Source organism: Quercus lobata, chromosome 12 (assembly GCF_001633185.2).
Source record: "Quercus lobata isolate SW786 chromosome 12, ValleyOak3.0 Primary Assembly, whole genome shotgun sequence".
Classification (NCBI taxonomy): domain Eukaryota; kingdom Viridiplantae; phylum Streptophyta; class Magnoliopsida; order Fagales; family Fagaceae; genus Quercus; species Quercus lobata.
Window position 1 is genome coordinate 20,092,104 of NC_044915.1, and position 16,211 is coordinate 20,108,314.

The 16,211-nt window shown below is 34.6% G+C and overlaps 2 protein-coding genes across 6 annotated transcripts; one reads left to right on the forward strand and one right to left on the reverse strand.

Moving 5' to 3' along the window:
- The first annotated feature begins 885 nt into the window (after nucleotides 1–885).
- On the forward strand, nucleotides 886–11,487 carry LOC115971905 (DNA mismatch repair protein MSH6). 4 transcript variants are annotated; one of them, XM_031092006.1, is made up of 21 exons: nucleotides 887–2,002; nucleotides 2,520–2,616; nucleotides 2,906–3,008; nucleotides 3,106–3,159; nucleotides 3,280–3,354; nucleotides 3,631–3,699; nucleotides 3,829–3,912; nucleotides 4,389–4,583; nucleotides 5,113–5,663; nucleotides 5,747–5,876; nucleotides 6,788–6,879; nucleotides 6,992–7,170; nucleotides 7,248–7,450; nucleotides 7,563–7,664; nucleotides 8,066–8,228; nucleotides 8,595–8,884; nucleotides 8,962–9,099; nucleotides 9,548–9,633; nucleotides 9,764–9,863; nucleotides 10,127–10,256; nucleotides 10,789–11,487. In XM_031092006.1, exons 1-21 carry the CDS (start codon nucleotides 1,171–1,173, stop codon nucleotides 11,037–11,039), a joined length of 3,924 nt encoding a protein of 1,307 aa, XP_030947866.1. In that variant the 5' UTR covers nucleotides 887–1,170; the 3' UTR covers nucleotides 11,040–11,487. The 4 variants fall into 4 exon arrangements, 2 of the variants coding, with proteins under 2 accessions (XP_030947866.1, XP_030947867.1); XM_031092007.1 differs by having other exon boundaries at nucleotides 888–2,002; nucleotides 9,548–9,627; XR_004087361.1 differs by lacking the exons at nucleotides 10,127–10,256; nucleotides 10,789–11,487 and having other exon boundaries at nucleotides 886–2,002; nucleotides 8,962–9,058; nucleotides 9,548–9,627; nucleotides 9,764–9,853.
- A 146-nt stretch (nucleotides 11,488–11,633) lies between these two features.
- Nucleotides 11,634–14,948, reverse strand: LOC115971907. Of its 2 annotated transcripts, none has more exons than XM_031092009.1 (7): nucleotides 14,665–14,948; nucleotides 14,374–14,445; nucleotides 13,784–13,854; nucleotides 13,238–13,376; nucleotides 12,478–12,558; nucleotides 12,258–12,368; nucleotides 11,634–11,886 (listed from the first exon to the last, which is right to left on the reverse strand). In XM_031092009.1, the coding sequence occupies exons 1-7, from the start codon at nucleotides 14,797–14,799 to the stop codon at nucleotides 11,815–11,817; spliced, it is 681 nt and encodes a 226-aa protein (XP_030947869.1). In that variant the 5' UTR covers nucleotides 14,800–14,948; the 3' UTR covers nucleotides 11,634–11,814. The 2 variants fall into 2 exon arrangements, with proteins under 2 accessions (XP_030947869.1, XP_030947868.1); XM_031092008.1 differs by having other exon boundaries at nucleotides 11,634–11,883; nucleotides 12,243–12,368.
- Nucleotides 14,949–16,211: the final 1,263 nt, after the last annotated feature.

Genomic DNA, 16,211 nt, shown 5'->3' on the forward strand with positions numbered 1-16,211 from the left:
CAGGACAAGTTCCTAACCAAATGAGAGAATTTGATAAAGACTTAGTGTGTTGGGCTAACCCATGCGCTACTTTATTACCACACCGTGGCACAACAGAAAATAAGCATTCCTTGGATCGAGTAGCTTGAAGTAAGGACCCTGAGATCAAATTGCAGATACTGGCAGGAGGGGTGATAGAGCCCGTGAGAGAGTTATGATAAAATAAAGTTTTAAATTAATTTAAAATACCAAGTACTAACTCAACTTACAATTTTTGGAACTCTAGGGATATTAATTCAAACCCCTTTTCTCTAATGGTAGCTGTGAAATTAGTATTTTTTTTAAAAAAATTATGCAATTTGTACATTAAATAAAAAATACTACTGAATTACTATTACGCACTCTTGGTATGATAATCATTCCACAAGTATAAGTGATTGTAGGGTGTGGAGAGTAAGGGTCGGGATTTAAGTCTCCAAGAAAGAGACTCGCATACATATACCATATTAAATTATTAATTGGCCAAAAAACTTAAGTTGTGATAAAATAAAGTTTTAAATAAAGTTAAAATACCAAGTACTAACTCAACTTACCATTTTTGGAACTCTAGTGATATTAATTCAAATCCCTTTTCTCTAATGGTAGCTGTGAAATTAGTATTTTTTTTTTTTTAAAAAAACTATACAATTTGTACGTTAAATAAAAAATACTACTGAATTACTACTACACACTCTTAGAATGATGGTCAGTTTATAAATATAAGTGATTGTAAGGTGTGGAGGATAAATGTCGAAGTTTAATACTTCAAAAGGGAGACTCACGTACACTTATATAAAGTAAAATTATGCTTAAAGTAAAATTTATATCTTTGTATTAAAAAAACTACTGTATCCAGTTAAGAAGACACAAAGAGAGGACAGGTTCGCGCGTCACAAAAAACGAGAGGATGGATGCGCGCGGCGCAGCATTTCTACTCACACTCCCCAAACCAAAATTCCCGCCAAAGCCAATCTATCCATCTCCGAAACAGAAACCGAAACCCCCAAACCCCGGGAATTTTCCCGCCATACCCAAACTCACACTCCCGAATTTCTATAATCTAAACTCACCTTTTTCTTTTTTTTTTGTTTTCACTTTCTTCTTCTCATTTCTCACACTCTCTCATCAAACGCATTTTTCATTCAAATCACAATGGCATCGTCACGGCGCCAAAGCAATGGCCGATCCCCAATCGTAAACCAACAGCGCCAAATCACTGCCTTCTTCACCAAAACGACCTCGTCTTCTCCATCTCCATCTCCATCTCCCACTCTTTCCAAGCAAAATTCCAAATTTTCTAGTTCTGTCCCTAACCCTAACCCTAGCTCTACCCCCACCCCCAATTCCAGTCCAAGCCCTACAACCCCTTCTCCTTTCCAATCCAAGTCCAAGAACAAGCCCCTCTTAGTCATCTCCGCATCACCGTTAACTCCTAACGATAAGAGATCGTACGGTGATGATGTTGTGGGGAAGAGGATTAGGGTTTTTTGGCCCTTGGATAAGGCGTGGTATGAAGGCACTGTGAAATCTTTTGATAAGGTAGCTAACAAGCATTTGGTTCAGTACGAGGATGATGAGGAGGAGCTATTGGATTTGGAGAAGGAGAAATTTGAGTGGGTCCAAGAGACCCTCAAGAACTTCAAGCGGTTGCGCCGGGGTGCATTGGATTCGAGTGAGGCGGTGGAGATTGTTGAGGAAGAGAAGGGTGTGAAGGAAATTAAGCCGGTACAGAGGCGGAGAGGCGTGAAGGCCGTTGTTGAGGATGAGGATGATTCTAGTGATGAAGATTGGGGGAAGAATGTGGGGGAAGAGGCGGTCGAGGAAGTTATGGATTTGGATGAGGAGGAAGAAGAGGATGTTGTGAAGGGGAAGGGGTCGAAAGGGAAGCGTGGGTCGAGGAAGAGGAAAGCGTTGGGGTCTGCTAAGAAGAACAAGGGAGGTTTCAAGTTTTCCTTGCTGGAGCCTACTAGTATTAATGCTGAAAGTAAGTAAATTGGAGTATTATATTTGCGTGTATCTCATTGGTTTTGTATTTGGAGACAAGAATTGTTAGGGTGAAAATAGTATTTTATGTTATAGCACAGCTTGCAAATGGAACTGTATTATTTGAATAATTTATAGTTCATATGCGGGGGCTGTTATGTGGACCTCTTTATTTCTTTATATATCTATTACAATGGCAATCCTCTTGAATAAACCATGTTTTTTGTATTGGGTTTTTGCACTAAATGTGGAAATTTTGTGCTAAAGTTTAATTGCTATGTTTGTATTTTTTTTTTTTTTAATCAAATAGAAAGCTATAGTTAGTTCTTAATTTATAAATTAATGTGTCTGTATTCACTGTTTTCTTATGATTTATCACTTAGTATGTTTTCCTTCCTTAGTTGTTCCTTGTTTTTGGTTCTGATGTATGCTGTGAAAATGGAAGTTACAATTACAGGAGCAGATATTTGCGATTTATATCTTATTGAGAACTGAACTTGAGCTTGCATTTTCTGTAGGTGGAAAGGCATCTAATGAACTTGGTAATGCCTTAACGGGTGATGCCACAGAGAGGTTTGGTACGCGTGAAGCTGTAAAGTTTCGCTTCCTTGGGGAGTGAGTTCTCAATAATCTTTGTAGCTAATTTTTTCCAATTATCTTTTGTCCAATAACTGCACTTATTTTATGGAATAATATACCTCTCTTTACTACTGCATCCATATGTAATTGTGTGACAGGATTGGAATGTGTTGAGTGGGAAAATGGAAGTAGGCATTGTTATGCTAAGATTTAGTATAGAAATAATACTATGCTCAAATTTCTATTTATAGCTTTTGTGGCATTCAGATAGTAATGTGGATAGCCTTACCATTCATATATGCTGAAACTGTTAGTCTTGCTACAGAGAACGCAGGGATGCAAAAAGAAGGCGTCCTGGGGATGCAAACTATGATCCGAGGACACTTTACTTGCCTCCTGATTTTCTAAAGAGTTTATCAGGTGGCCAGGTGATTGCTTATTTGCTTTCAGACAATATGTGGCTCAATGATCTTTTATGTCATTTTCACCTTGTATTTTAATCTAGAGACCTTTATTTTTGTGCAGAGACAATGGTGGGAGTTTAAGTCAAAGCATATGGACAAGGTGTTATTTTTCAAGGTATACATTACATGTAGCTGATTTTAACTAAGCAAAGCTAGATTCTGTTATCCAAGTTGTCATTGTTGTTACTGCAGTTAAACTGATAAAGTAATAATCATTTCATTTTTGCTGGAGCAGATGGGAAAATTTTATGAACTTTTTGAAATGGATGCACATATAGGAGCAAAGGAACTTGACTTGCAATATATGAAGGTATTAATTAGACTGGGTGCATTCAACACCGATATTCTGTTTTTGTGCAATGTCCACCCACCCCCCCCCCCCCCAAAAAAAAAAAAAAAATCAGTTATTGTTCACCCTGGAGGGTATTGCATCATCTAAATAGTCAGAAGAAAAGGGGAAAAAATAACAAGATGTGTTTTCATTCTAACAAACATAGTTTTGATGTTTGTTTCAGTATATTCATGATGTGCAACCCCCCTCCCCCTTTTTTGTAAGTTGATAATTGACAACTACTTGCATTTGTAGGGAGAACAACCGCATTGTGGATTTCCAGAAAAGAACTTCTCTATGAATTTGGAGAAATTGGCAAGAAAGGTTGGCTCATTCATATATCTCTATTTCCAGTTGGTTGTCTCTATCGTGTTCATGCTGTTTAGATTTCTTTGATGAGCCCCTTTTGTACCCTGGAGATGAAATTTAATATAAGCTGTCTTGACATAGCAGGGTTATCGGGTTCTTGTTGTAGAGCAGACAGAAACCCCTGAACAACTAGAGCTTCGTCGCAAAGAGAAAGGTTCTAAGGATAAGGTCTGTGTACCTAAAACTACTGAGAAGATATGTAGATATTCTAATATTATTTTGTATAAAGGTAAAAATCTGATTCTAGTGGTCTAATGGTAAGGTCCAATCTAGGAAATTCCTGTTCAAAGATTAATTAGATTGTTAATTTATTAAACTGAAGTGTGGACCTCTGTCTTGATAGCATTAACTGAAAGTTTGAATGCATTTTGTGATGGTCATAATCATACTACCCTTTCAGAATGGTTTATGGCTTAGGATGTTGATTAAAGAATCATTATGGGTAGAAAGTATTATATATAGTTGAGTCATCATCTTGTTACTCCTCTCTTTGATTGTTTATGGTAATTATTTTCTTAGTTTGGTGTCTATCTTAATATCCCATGGTGGATTTTTGAAAATGAAAAAAGAATAAAAGAAAAAGAAAAAGAGATAAAGATAAAATAAATGTTCAGCATTTTTGACATTCTTCCTTGTGTTGATAGGTTGTGAAACGTGAAATATGTGCAGTGGTTACAAAAGGAACACTTACTGAGGGAGAGATGCTGTCAGCAAATCCTGATGCTTCTTACCTAATGGCAGTGACTGAAGGCTGTCAGAGATTGGCAAACCAAAATGCAGACCGCATTTTTGGTGTTTGTGTGGTTGATGTTACAACCAGCAGGATTATTCTTGGACAGGTATGATTCTAGTAGAATCTTCAAGTTCAACAGCTTACATGTGTATCTCCTGTTCTCAGGTATAACATGTATGCGGGTGTATGCTATGGAAAATCAGACTAATATGATTTTACTGAGACTCTTGTTCTGTATGCTGGGTTGGATTGATTAGTTGTCAAATGAGAAGTACTCTTATGCATCTGATCCTTTCTTTTTTTCTTCTCCTTTTTGGATTGTGCCCCTCTGCCCAGTTGGGGGTTGCTTAGGGACTATGTGCATGATTTTTAATATTATGAAAAAGGTCTTATGGATTGATTGTTGGTTGTCTATGTGTGTTTTATTCTTTTGTTAACAATTGGCTGTGACGGGTGACCATTGCATTCCCTTTTTTAAGCTTCAGTTCTGAGTGTTGTCATGATCACAAGTCTTTACATATAGACAATGCTCTGCACTTTGCTGTAGATATATCAGATTTTGCATTAATAGCTCGATTAAATCATGCATTTTTTGTGTGATGTGGTTTATTTGACTAAGCATGTTACTCTACCAGTTTGGGGATGATGCAGAGTGCAGTGCCTTGTGTTGTCTATTGTCTGAGCTAAGGCCAGTTGAAATTGTAAAACCTGCTAAACAGCTCAGTCCTGAAACAGAGAGAGTGCTGCTGAGACATACAAGAAATCCATTAGTGAATGATTTGGTTCCACTCTTGGAATTCTGGGATGCTGAGAAAACCGTGCATGAATTCAAAAGTAGCTACAGCCGTATTGTTGAACAATCAGTTTCTGGATCTTTAAATGAAACAAATTTGGATGGTCTTCAGTCTCAAGTGGAGGAAAATGGTATGGGCTGGCTACCAGATGTTCTGTCAGATCTGGTAAAGGCAGGCGAGAATGGCAGCTGTGCACTTTCTGCTCTTGGAGGCACAATATTCTATCTTAAGCAGGCTTTCCTGGATGAGACATTACTTCGATTTGCAAAGTTTGAGTTACTTCCATGCTCTGGTTTTGCTAATATCGTCTCAAAACCATACATGGTTCTTGATGCAGCTGCCCTGGAGAACCTTGAGATTTTTGAGAATAGCAGAAATGGAGACTCTTCAGGGTAACCTTTATGTATGCTCATATACATACATCTTTATTGCCATTTTCACCTTCTTCTGATTGTTTTTTCCTTCCTCTTTTAAGGACGCTCTATGCCCAGTTGAACCACTGTGTGACATCAATTGGGAAGAGGTTGCTCAAGACATGGCTTGCAAGGCCTTTATATCATCCAGAGTCAATTAGGGAACGGCAGGATGCTGTTGGAGGTTTGCGGGTGAGTTCCACATCGATATGCTTCTTATATTCCACTATTATTAATTCCTTCCAAGGTTTCTTGGTTTGACATATCCCTCAAGCTATAGCAAAATGATATTGTTGGCTATGGTCTTAAAATTTTCATTTTTAGGATATATGTTAGCAATTTTGTTTTTATTAAATTATCTTTTGATGTTTATGGACTTCTTAAATAGAGAACTTATCAAAAAAAAAAAAAAAACTTAATTAGAGTAGAACATATTTCAAATCCTAATGATTGCAACTTTTGCCTTTATTTTTTTTTTTTCTTTTAAATTGGGGAGGGAGAAAGGGTGATTTCTTGGTGGAGGGTTTTAAGTGGTTGATAATTCATATGATAACTGTTAGACTTATGGTTAAGTGATTAAATTCACCATTTCCTAATAGTTTAAGCTTTTGGGACAATCGGTAATTTAACATGGTATTAGAGCAGGAGATCCTGAGTTCAATCCCTGGCTTTACTTTACATCCCATTTTAAATGTTAAATTCCCTCTTGTTGGGCCCCCACTTATTAAGGGAAAGTTTAGGCCCACAAGTGAGGGGGAGTGTCAGACTTATGGTCAGGTGATTAAATTCACCATTTCCTAATAGCTTAAGCTTTTGGGACAATCGGTAATTTAACAATAACATTGAAATTATAAGTCCAAGTTATGCTCTGAGCCTGTTGCTCTTTGTTAATTCTTAAACAATGATATATATATATAAATATATATATATATATATATATATATATATATATGACCTACATGGACTACATAAATTGTTACTGTTACACATCATACTATGCTTGTATGAGGCAGGACATGAAGATTTTTTTAGCAGTGTTTTCACAGCCGTTCACTCGACATCAAGGCTTTTTGGCAGCATTTGATATTTACTTTTCTTTTTAGGGAGTTAATCTAGCTTTTGCACTTGAATTTAGAAAAGCACTGTCCAGGCTACCAGACATGGAGCGGTTACTTGCACGTGTTTTTGCTAGCAGGTAAAGCCAATCTGACTAGGAACACACGTTTGTATTAGAATATATATTAGATACATAATCTATTGATGGTTATGAAGGATGATTTATGTTTATGGACATTAATTTGATGCAGTGAGGCTAATGGAAGGAATGCCAACAAAGTGGTTCTATATGAGGATGCAGCAAAAAAACAGCTCCAAGAGTTTATATTAGTGCTACGTGGTTGTGAATCAATGGCCCAATTATGTTCCTCTCTTAGTGTTATTTTGGAAAATGTTGAATCTAGAGTCCTTCATCATTTGTTAACACTTGGTATGAGCAGCTTTGATTTTTTAAGCAATATGCTATTCAAAGAGTCTAGTTTGGTGTCTTATCTTTTATATATGCAGGTGTAGGTCTCCCTAACATTGATTCGGTTATAAATCATTTCAAGGATGCTTTTGATTGGGTAGAAGCCAATGATTCAGGACGTATCATACCTCATGAAGGAGTTGATCTGGAGTATGACTCTGCCTGTAAAAAAGTTAAGGAGGTTGAGTCTAGTTTAACAAAACACCTCAAGAATCAGCAAAAATTACTTGGAGATGCATCAGTAAGAATTTTTTTGCAAACTGTTTGGTCTTTGAATTTTTAGTAGTCTACTTCTTTGTTTATTTATACACAACAACAATAACCAAGTTCTGTTATTTAACAATCTGTAACAGATTACATATGTCACAATTGGAAAAGAGGCATATCTCTTAGAAGTACCAGAAAGTTTGCGCGAGAGAATTCCTCGTGACTATGAGTTAAGATCATCTAAAAAGGTGAAAGCAAAAGTTGTGGTGAATGAAGTAGCTACACTGATTATTTTTGATCCTGTAATTGAACATATTTTAGATACCTGGACTAATTAACAACCAGGTGTAATGCCTCTTTCTTATCTTAATTGCAACTTAATGGAAAACATTGAACACTCATTATGACAATAATATTGAACTGTGAATTTTAATGTGATAATGCAATGAAGTAATCTCTGTCATGTTGAATAACATGGCATAGTTTATAGTAGTACCAGGATTTATTGATTCTTTTGGTTAAGATTTTATCTTTGCCAGTTTCAATCCCTGGTTAAAATAATTCTAAAGTGCCTTATTTAGCAGCACATTAATTTGGGTTTTATATCTCGTAACTATTTTTTATTCTGTTTCTTGCCTGGCATTTTCAGGGCTTCTTTAGGTATTGGACTCCAAGTATCAAGAAGTTGTTGGGAGAGCTTTCACAAGCTGAGTCTGAAAAGGAATCCATGCTGAAAAGCATTCTTCAGAGGTTGATTGGACGTTTCTGTGAGCATCATAATAAGTGGAGGCAATTAGTTTCTGCTACTGCAGGTATGCATACCCTTCTCTTTTTCTCTTTCAGATACACTCAAACATACATGCAAACAAGTGTGATTGTGCATATAGAAGAGTGGAGATGTCACAAGATCATAGTTCTCTTTTGGGGAAATGTCACATTGTCATAGTCCTCTTTTGGGGTAATAATGGTAGTAGATCTTCAGATCATGATGGATTAATGTCTGCTTCTATGGTATCTCAAAATTTAACTTTATGTCTTGGAATTTTATTTTGTTACTAAGTTATCTGGCATATTGTCAGATTTCATGTTTTCATGAACAAAAGAACAACATTATATAGTAGTTTACATTATACAAAATGTATTTCATTTTCTATGGCTAAAATTGGTACATGTTGCAGAGTTGGATGTTTTGATCGGTCTAGCAATTGCAAGTGAATATTATGAAGGGCCAACAAGCCGACCAATTATATTAGACTCGTCAAGTTCGGATGAAGTGCCGTGCTTTTCTGCAAAAAGTTTAGGACATCCTGTTCTTAGAAGTGATTCTTTAGGCAATGGTACCTTTGTTCCCAATGAAATTATGATTGGTGGTTCTGGTCATCCTAGCTTCATCCTTCTCACTGGTCCTAACATGGGGGGGAAATCAACTCTTCTTCGCCAAGTTTGCTTGGCTGTGATTTTGGCCCAGGTAATGTTTTTGTGGTTTTTGTTGTGCAACTCTGAGTTTTATTATTTTGTGGTTTTCACCTTAAAGGTTCTTTTCAGGTAGGGGCAGATGTCCCTGCAGACAGTTTTGAGTTGTCACCTGTGGACCGAATCTTTGTTCGGATGGGTGCCAAAGATCATATCATGGCAGGCCAAAGTACATTTTTAACTGAACTCTCAGAAACTGCATTAATGCTGGTGAGATTTGTCAGTGGATCAAAGGATTTTCATTGCACACTATTGTTTTGCCTGTGATTTTATAGAGTATTTGTAGAATCAAAGACAACGTTCTTGAGTATGTACAAATTGATTAGTCTGTATTGGTTCTGATTTTTAGCATAATTAATTAGATCTTAACTGTCAAAGGACAAGCCTATCACAAATTTCTCCGCAGTTACTTTATGTTGAGTCATACTAAGAATTTCCTCAGTTACATTCTAAATTTTATTATTCTTGCATATTTGTCCTGTATCTCATCTCATGAGAAGTTTCTTCTTGCATAAGAAAAACTCACTCTTGTTTGATCATTATGCTTTAGAACTTTTAAAGAATAGTTTGCAAATGTAAATTTTATGAGTTAAGATGAATATGATCGAATAATTTTCATGCCATTGACATATTTTTGATGGTTGATGACTTGATGCAGTCTTCTGCAACTCGTAATTCATTGGTGGCATTGGATGAACTTGGACGTGGAACATCAACTTCAGATGGGCAAGCGATTGCGTATGTGTAAATTATTGGATTAACCTGTCTTTCAGTGAATTCAATATTAATGATCAATTCTCTACAAGTTTTCCTTTTCTCTGAAGGTTGTATCTGGTTGACCTTTGTTTCTACTTTGGTTCTCTATCCATTGCAGTGAATCAGTTCTACAACATTTTGTCCACAAGGTGCAGTGTCGAGGAATGTTTTCTACTCATTATCACCGATTAGCTGTAGACTATCAGAATGATCCTAAGGTATACCTCTGCTTTTTCTGTTATTTTTCTATTTCATCACAGATGCTTTTGATTCACAAGCTAAGGGTATCTTCTTAATCTTCAAAAAACAAGACAAATGAGTTTTTAGCATGATTGGCCATGTGATAACCATATATAATGGTATCATAGTTTACATTAGATTCATCATGGTTTAGACATAAAGGCCATGATATTGGCACTCTACCAATGGGCACAAATATTCTGAACATTGTTTAATTTGTTCTTCTTCATGTTTGGAATAGGTTTTGCTTTGTCATATGGGATGCCGAGTTGGGAATGGAGTTGGAGATGTGGAAGAAGTTACATTTCTTTATAGGTTGACACCTGGTGCATGCCCTAAAAGCTATGGTGTTAATGTTGCACGGTTAGCTGGTAAGATTCTTTTTGTATTATTGCCTCTTTGTTGAGAAGCTCTCTTCATTAACCAGAAGAAACGTAGCTGAGGTACAATGATTTGGTTTATGTGATTTTAGACTGTTAACAACGATTAGGCTTTCAGAGATAAGGACCTGGGCCTGAGGGTATTACTTATGTGCTACCTTAGTTAAGAAGCTCATTAGGTGGATATGGTAGCATGGTTAAGAAACTCATTTTTTTTGGGAATGATCTCTTTGCTTCCATGTCCTTTATGCTTTTCAAAGCTACTACTATAGGAGTTAAGACTTAAGGGTACTTTTACGGTAAAGATGAGAACTCATTTATAGGCCTCATGCCCTCCTTACAACTACTTGGAAAAAAAAATGCTTACCCCTGCAAATTATCAGTTTTTGTTTATGAAGGCTTTGCCTAATACTAATTACCAAAAGAGATTTTGCCTAAAACTCCTCTTATTGATTGCCATTTTGTTACTGGGTGTAATTATTACTGCTTTCTCATGAAGTCCAGTTACTATTATTTATTTCAGGACTTCCCGAATCTGTACTTCAAAAAGCTGCTGCTAAGTCCAGAGAATTTGAGACTACATATGGTAAACACCTGAAGACATTTGAAGATAACTTGAATAATCAAAGTTGGATTGGGGAAATGGTAGAATTTGTCAGAAAGTTTATAGACATTACAGAAAATTTTAGTTGCAACAAGTCTCCGGAGAGCACTGGTGCCAGCTTCCCGACTGAACTTCAACATAGAGCACAAATACTTCTACAGAAAATTTGAACTGATTGAATGTATTGCTTTGTGAGACTTGGGTGGCCAAGCTTCAGCCGTTAATGATGTAAATTTAGAACCGTTTATCATGATTCCTCATGCCTACTTCCCAGTCACTGTCAATAGTGTTGAAGCACAGTTTTCATATTTTCAGGACCAGCTGAGGGTGTAAAAGTGAATATCCAGCCATGCTTGACAGAACTTGCTATATAGAACGACACTCAAGTCTAATTTTATTGTGTAAGAATCTCACTTTTTAAGTTGGGAGTGACCAACATTTTTGTATAGTAATTTGTGAGAGAACTTTTTAGGCTAATTTTTTATGCCCGAATTGTAAGTAGTGTAGCTGCTGTAAATTACAGTTGGATGTCACATTCGATATAGTGGCATCAACTTTCAACCAACAAAACAAAAGTTGTTGGCTTTGTCCTTAATCTATGAATTTGGCTTTTCATCCGACTGACTTGTTTTTGAAGCTAACACATATATATGGGTTAAATTAGGTTGTTCATCTAACTAACTGGTGTAGCTTTCACAATGTTTCAAACTAACTTTTGGTTTTCGCTTTTAATTTTTGGATTGATGGGTCAGTAGGGTGAGATGGATAAGAACTGTTATGTCACGAACTTGATAGTGCAAAATGCAAATAGGGATCTACCTGATCTGAATTTTTCATGAAGGAATTTTTTTTTTTCCCCAAAAAGGGGGAATTTTGACAGTGAACATTGATACAAGGCTCTAATTCAAATTTAAATAATGATAGACTACTTTAGGAGGATTGGCCTTAGACTGAATGATGCTGCTCTTCATCTTCATTGGCTCCAATAAAGTTTGAGGTGTCATCATCAGAATCCTGATAAATCAATAAAAATCAGTAAAGCTCCAATACATTTCATATAGTTTCAATCATGTGTTCCTAATATGTCTTGACAATACAAATGAAAACTCACAATCATTCCCATATTCCCATCCAAGTTTTACTTAAAATGTAGAATCTAGAGACTGTTTGGTAGAAGAATTTGAGTAATGTTGTTTGTATTTTTTTGAAATACGTGTGGGTGAAAAAGTGTGAAAATATATGTAATGTTGTTTAAAAACTGAAAACATGAATTTAAAAAGGTCACTCTGTTAGTTGAATTAGGGCCACTCTTTTTTCTGTTCTTTTTTTTTTTTTTTTAAATTTTTTTATTGGAGTAAGAAAAGGTCACCAACCTGGTACTGGTACTGGTACTGGTACTGGTACTGGTACTGCCTCCGGATACTATTTTGAATTGCTGTGATTGTCCGCATCAATATCAACATTGGGAAAATAATTCCAGTAGCCCTTAGAATAAATACCTGCAAAATACAAGAACATGATCAAATTAAATGATACGGAATTAAGAATCTAGTTCAGAATCCCAGTTGCAGAACAACACAGGTGAAAAATGAAATGGGGCTGACTTACAGTAAGAAGTGTGAAGGGGTAATCTTCCGTACCACCATGAAGCACGGCAAACATATGTTTCATTAGCAAGACCACTGTAAACTGCAAAATTCAATCAAACAAATAATCATATATAATGATATGCAAACTAAGTGGTGGATCATGTTACAAATTTAATTAATTGAAATCTACTATTATGTGAGATGACAGAGCATTACTCCCAAAATACTGAATAATACTCAACCACAAAGTCATTAGCTTCTAAAAAAGAAACTTAATAACTGATTTTCCTTTCAAAAGATTGTGGGTTTGTGGCCCCAACCGTAAAAACAAACCAAAATGTAGGCAGTCTGAACTTTGAACACATACTTAGCAGACAAACTATCAAATACAGAACAACTGTACACTTAGTAAATCCAACTAAAAAATTTCTATTTTTATATTTAAGGTCAATGTACGTTACTAAGTTTACAGCCTAAATCTATGTGGCTGCCAAATCGCATGCAAACAAATAGTCAACCAAGTACGCAATATTGGTAATCCTATCCATATTTTCCAAATAATCTGATTACAACATGTGTTTACAATAATTGTACTAAATTAATCATCATTTTTTTTTTTTTTTTTGGTTTGTTTAAAAAAAAAAAAAAAAGATTCGATTAATTAACAAATAACAACTAGCTAATATAAGATAAAAATTACACCACAAAGCAAGGTGTCACTATAATATGGGGGTACCCTATAAATAAGGTAAAAATGGATTTGAATCAGCCAAACTTACAGTTAGAGCCAGTGATCGACAGCAAGATGCACTTCTGTGTGCGGCGGATGTACACTCGGGATACTCACTTATGGCTACTAATCTTGGCCTTATTATTGTCTCTTCTTCTCCTCTTGGAATTTGCAAGCCATCTCTGTTACTGTTAATTAAAACATAAATACTTGAATTAATTATGAAACCGAAAAATGCCAAAATGGGTTTTGGGTCAAGGCCAAGTTTGCACATTTTAAAGTTGCTCCTGGTCCTACTCTATAATTTGACCCAAAAAAAAAAATGTCCCATGTTAAAAAAAAAAAAAAAAAAAAAAACAATTAGTTGCAAGGCATGTTTTATGGAATATTATCTTTTTTATTTTTATTTTTATTTTTTTTAGCAATGTGGAATGTTATCTTTTGTGGATTATTACTTCAATCATAAACTACACGAAAATAAAGGTAAGTGACTTTTACTAGAATTTAAAAACGAGCCACTTGTCACGCTCATGCGCCCTTACTTTCTAAGTTGTGTAATAATAACTAATAACAAATAATGGATTGGAAAAAGTACCTAATGGTTACTGCTTCATCAACCAACGACTGAGACTTCTTAGAAGGTGCTGTGTATCCTGGCTCATATTGCTGCGAAAATTCACATTTCATTCTCATTAATAATGGAAAACTTGTCACGTCTTTACTTATAAAAGCTATGGATATTGACAGCAATTAAAACATTCCCCAACTGATATATTACTGCAAGATAATTCTATTCTCTCGTTTTTATTAAGGAAATATGATAAAAATTTTCAAAATACAAAATGAGTTTTGTTTTTGTATGTCACGGTGAAACCAAATGACATTTCAAATTCTCATAATTATAAAAAGAGAGAGACAAAAAGATACTTAAACATAAAGGAAAGTTAGGCAAACGACAAATTTGAGATACCCGAATTCTAAAACCAGAATAAGAGGATGATGATGCAAACTAATTTTAACAACTCAATCTTAAAAAAGACAGACCCAGTTTGAGTTTGAATTACAAGAAAAGAAAAAGAAAGAATTCATTTAATACAAAAGGTATTTGTAAAAACACAAAGTTTCTACAACAGAAAAAACAGAACATTAAAAAAGAAACTTAGAACTCAAAACTCAGATACAAACCTGGAGGCATATTTCACAGGTGGTGTTGCCCTTCTCGTTACACCACCTCTGTATACAATCCCTGTGTGCAAACTGAAAACAAGAAAACAAAAGAAAGATGAAATTTTGTTGTGGAAAACAAATTGAAAAGCAAGATTAAAACACACCCACATAAATAAATAAATAAAATAAAAATAAAAAAGGTTACAACCTTGTTTAATATTACCAGGATTAAAACACGCCCACAAGAACAAAGAAATAGAACAAGCTTTTTTTCCCTTTTTTTTTGCTAAACACAAGCTTTTTCTTTACCTTAACGGTTCCTGAACAAGCACAAGGAGCTTCCAAGCTCTTGCAGCTCTGTAATTCTTCTTCATGGCAAATTCTACAGTATGAAAATGCATAATTTGATTTCAAATCATCCACAAAAACTACAACATCTCCCATGTTTTTTCACAACCTTCTCTCTCTTATTTCAAAAATTCTCTGTTTATTCCTTTCTCTGTTTCTCTCTCTGTCTCCATCTATTGAGTTTTGCACTTTAAATAAAACAGAAGGAAGTTGGAGTTACAAAATTGCCCTTGTTTTTTGAAATGGGAAAATGGAAATGAACATTCGCTTTGGTTTTAATACTTTTTTGTTTTTAAATTGTGAGTTGGGCAGGCATGAGGTTTGTCTGAACTTGGAAGCTGGATCAAGACGCGTTTTGAAGAAATCAAAAACTTGAAGTGAAAATCATTGACATTTGACGTAATAAATTTGGGCACGAGAGATGAGAGGCTTCTTAAACTTCGGGTCAAACATGCCTCAGTGTGCCACATATCGGGGTAAATTGTACCCTTAATGTTTATGTTTAAGGATATTTAAATTATAAATCTTGAAATTTTAGAATTTAAAGGTCTAAAATCTAAACACCCTAAAACTTTTAAAGGTAAAATTTAAATTTTGAAACGTCATGATGTAAATCCAAATACCTTTAAACTTTAAACTTTAAACTTCAGGGGTAAAATTTAAATTCTGAAACTTTTGAGTGTAAAATTTAAACACTCCTAAATTTTAGGAGTGTAATCTGTAATTTACCTTATATATTAAAAGCCAAAGTCAGAGAAAACTCAATTAGATTTCAATTGGATTCTCAATTTTGCACCATATATTTTATTTAATTTTTAATTTTTGTACCAAGTGAATTATTGAGTGTAAAAATTGAAGAGTCTAAATTCAAAGTGTAAGCTAATGTCATGTATAATTTGAACTGTGTAATTGTGATTGTTTTTAATTGTACCTATACACATATGCATAGGGTTACATATTAGTTAAGAGTAAAAATCTAAGAGTTCAAATCCAATTAAATTTTAAATTGAATTTTAATTGGAATCCAATTTCGTGCCATGTATCCATATAATTTTTTAAATTTTTGTAGCAAGTGAATCATTAGATGCAAAAACCAAAGAATATAAATTCAATTAAATTCTAAATCATATATATATATATATAAATAAGAAACCATTACATATTTTAGAAATGTATGATTTAAAAAATGTGTAAACTAATACCACGTATAATTTGAACCTCTTCTAAAAAAATATATATAATTTAAATTGTATAATTGTAATTTATTTAATTGTACCCGTGCTTATGCACTGAGTTACACACTAGTTTTAAGAAAATATAACTTTCTAGGAATTTTATTTGAATCTTTTTTTTTTTTTTTTAAGTGCATATAGATTTTTTTTTTAAGTGATAAAATACATTAGTATAACTCCATTGTTACTACTTGCTATAATTGAATAAGAAATTTGAGGTTCACACGTTATGGAACATAAGTTCTGTTCTATATTGAAATTGTATTTCATCTAAAA

Bases quoted from the DNA above. Each gene is read 5' to 3' on its own strand.
- LOC115971905 (XM_031092006.1), top strand. From the start codon at position 1,171: ATGGCATCGTCACGGCGCCAAAGCAATGGCCGATCCCCAATCGTAAAC. The intron at 7,171-7,247 runs GTATGAGCAGCT...TTATATATGCAG, and splicing joins TCATCATTTGTTAACACTTG to GTGTAGGTCTCCCTAACATT. The intron at 8,885-8,961 runs GTAATGTTTTTG...GGTTCTTTTCAG, and splicing joins TGGCTGTGATTTTGGCCCAG to GTAGGGGCAGATGTCCCTGC.
- LOC115971907 (XM_031092008.1), bottom strand. From the start codon at position 14,799: ATGGGAGATGTTGTAGTTTTTGTGGATGATTTGAAATCAAATTATGCA. The intron at 14,446-14,664 runs GTAAAGAAAAAG...TCTTGTTTTCAG, and splicing joins CTTGTTCAGGAACCGTTAAG to TTTGCACACAGGGATTGTAT. The intron at 12,369-12,477 runs GTAAGTCAGCCC...TGTATTTTGCAG, and splicing joins ACCCCTTCACACTTCTTACT to GTATTTATTCTAAGGGCTAC.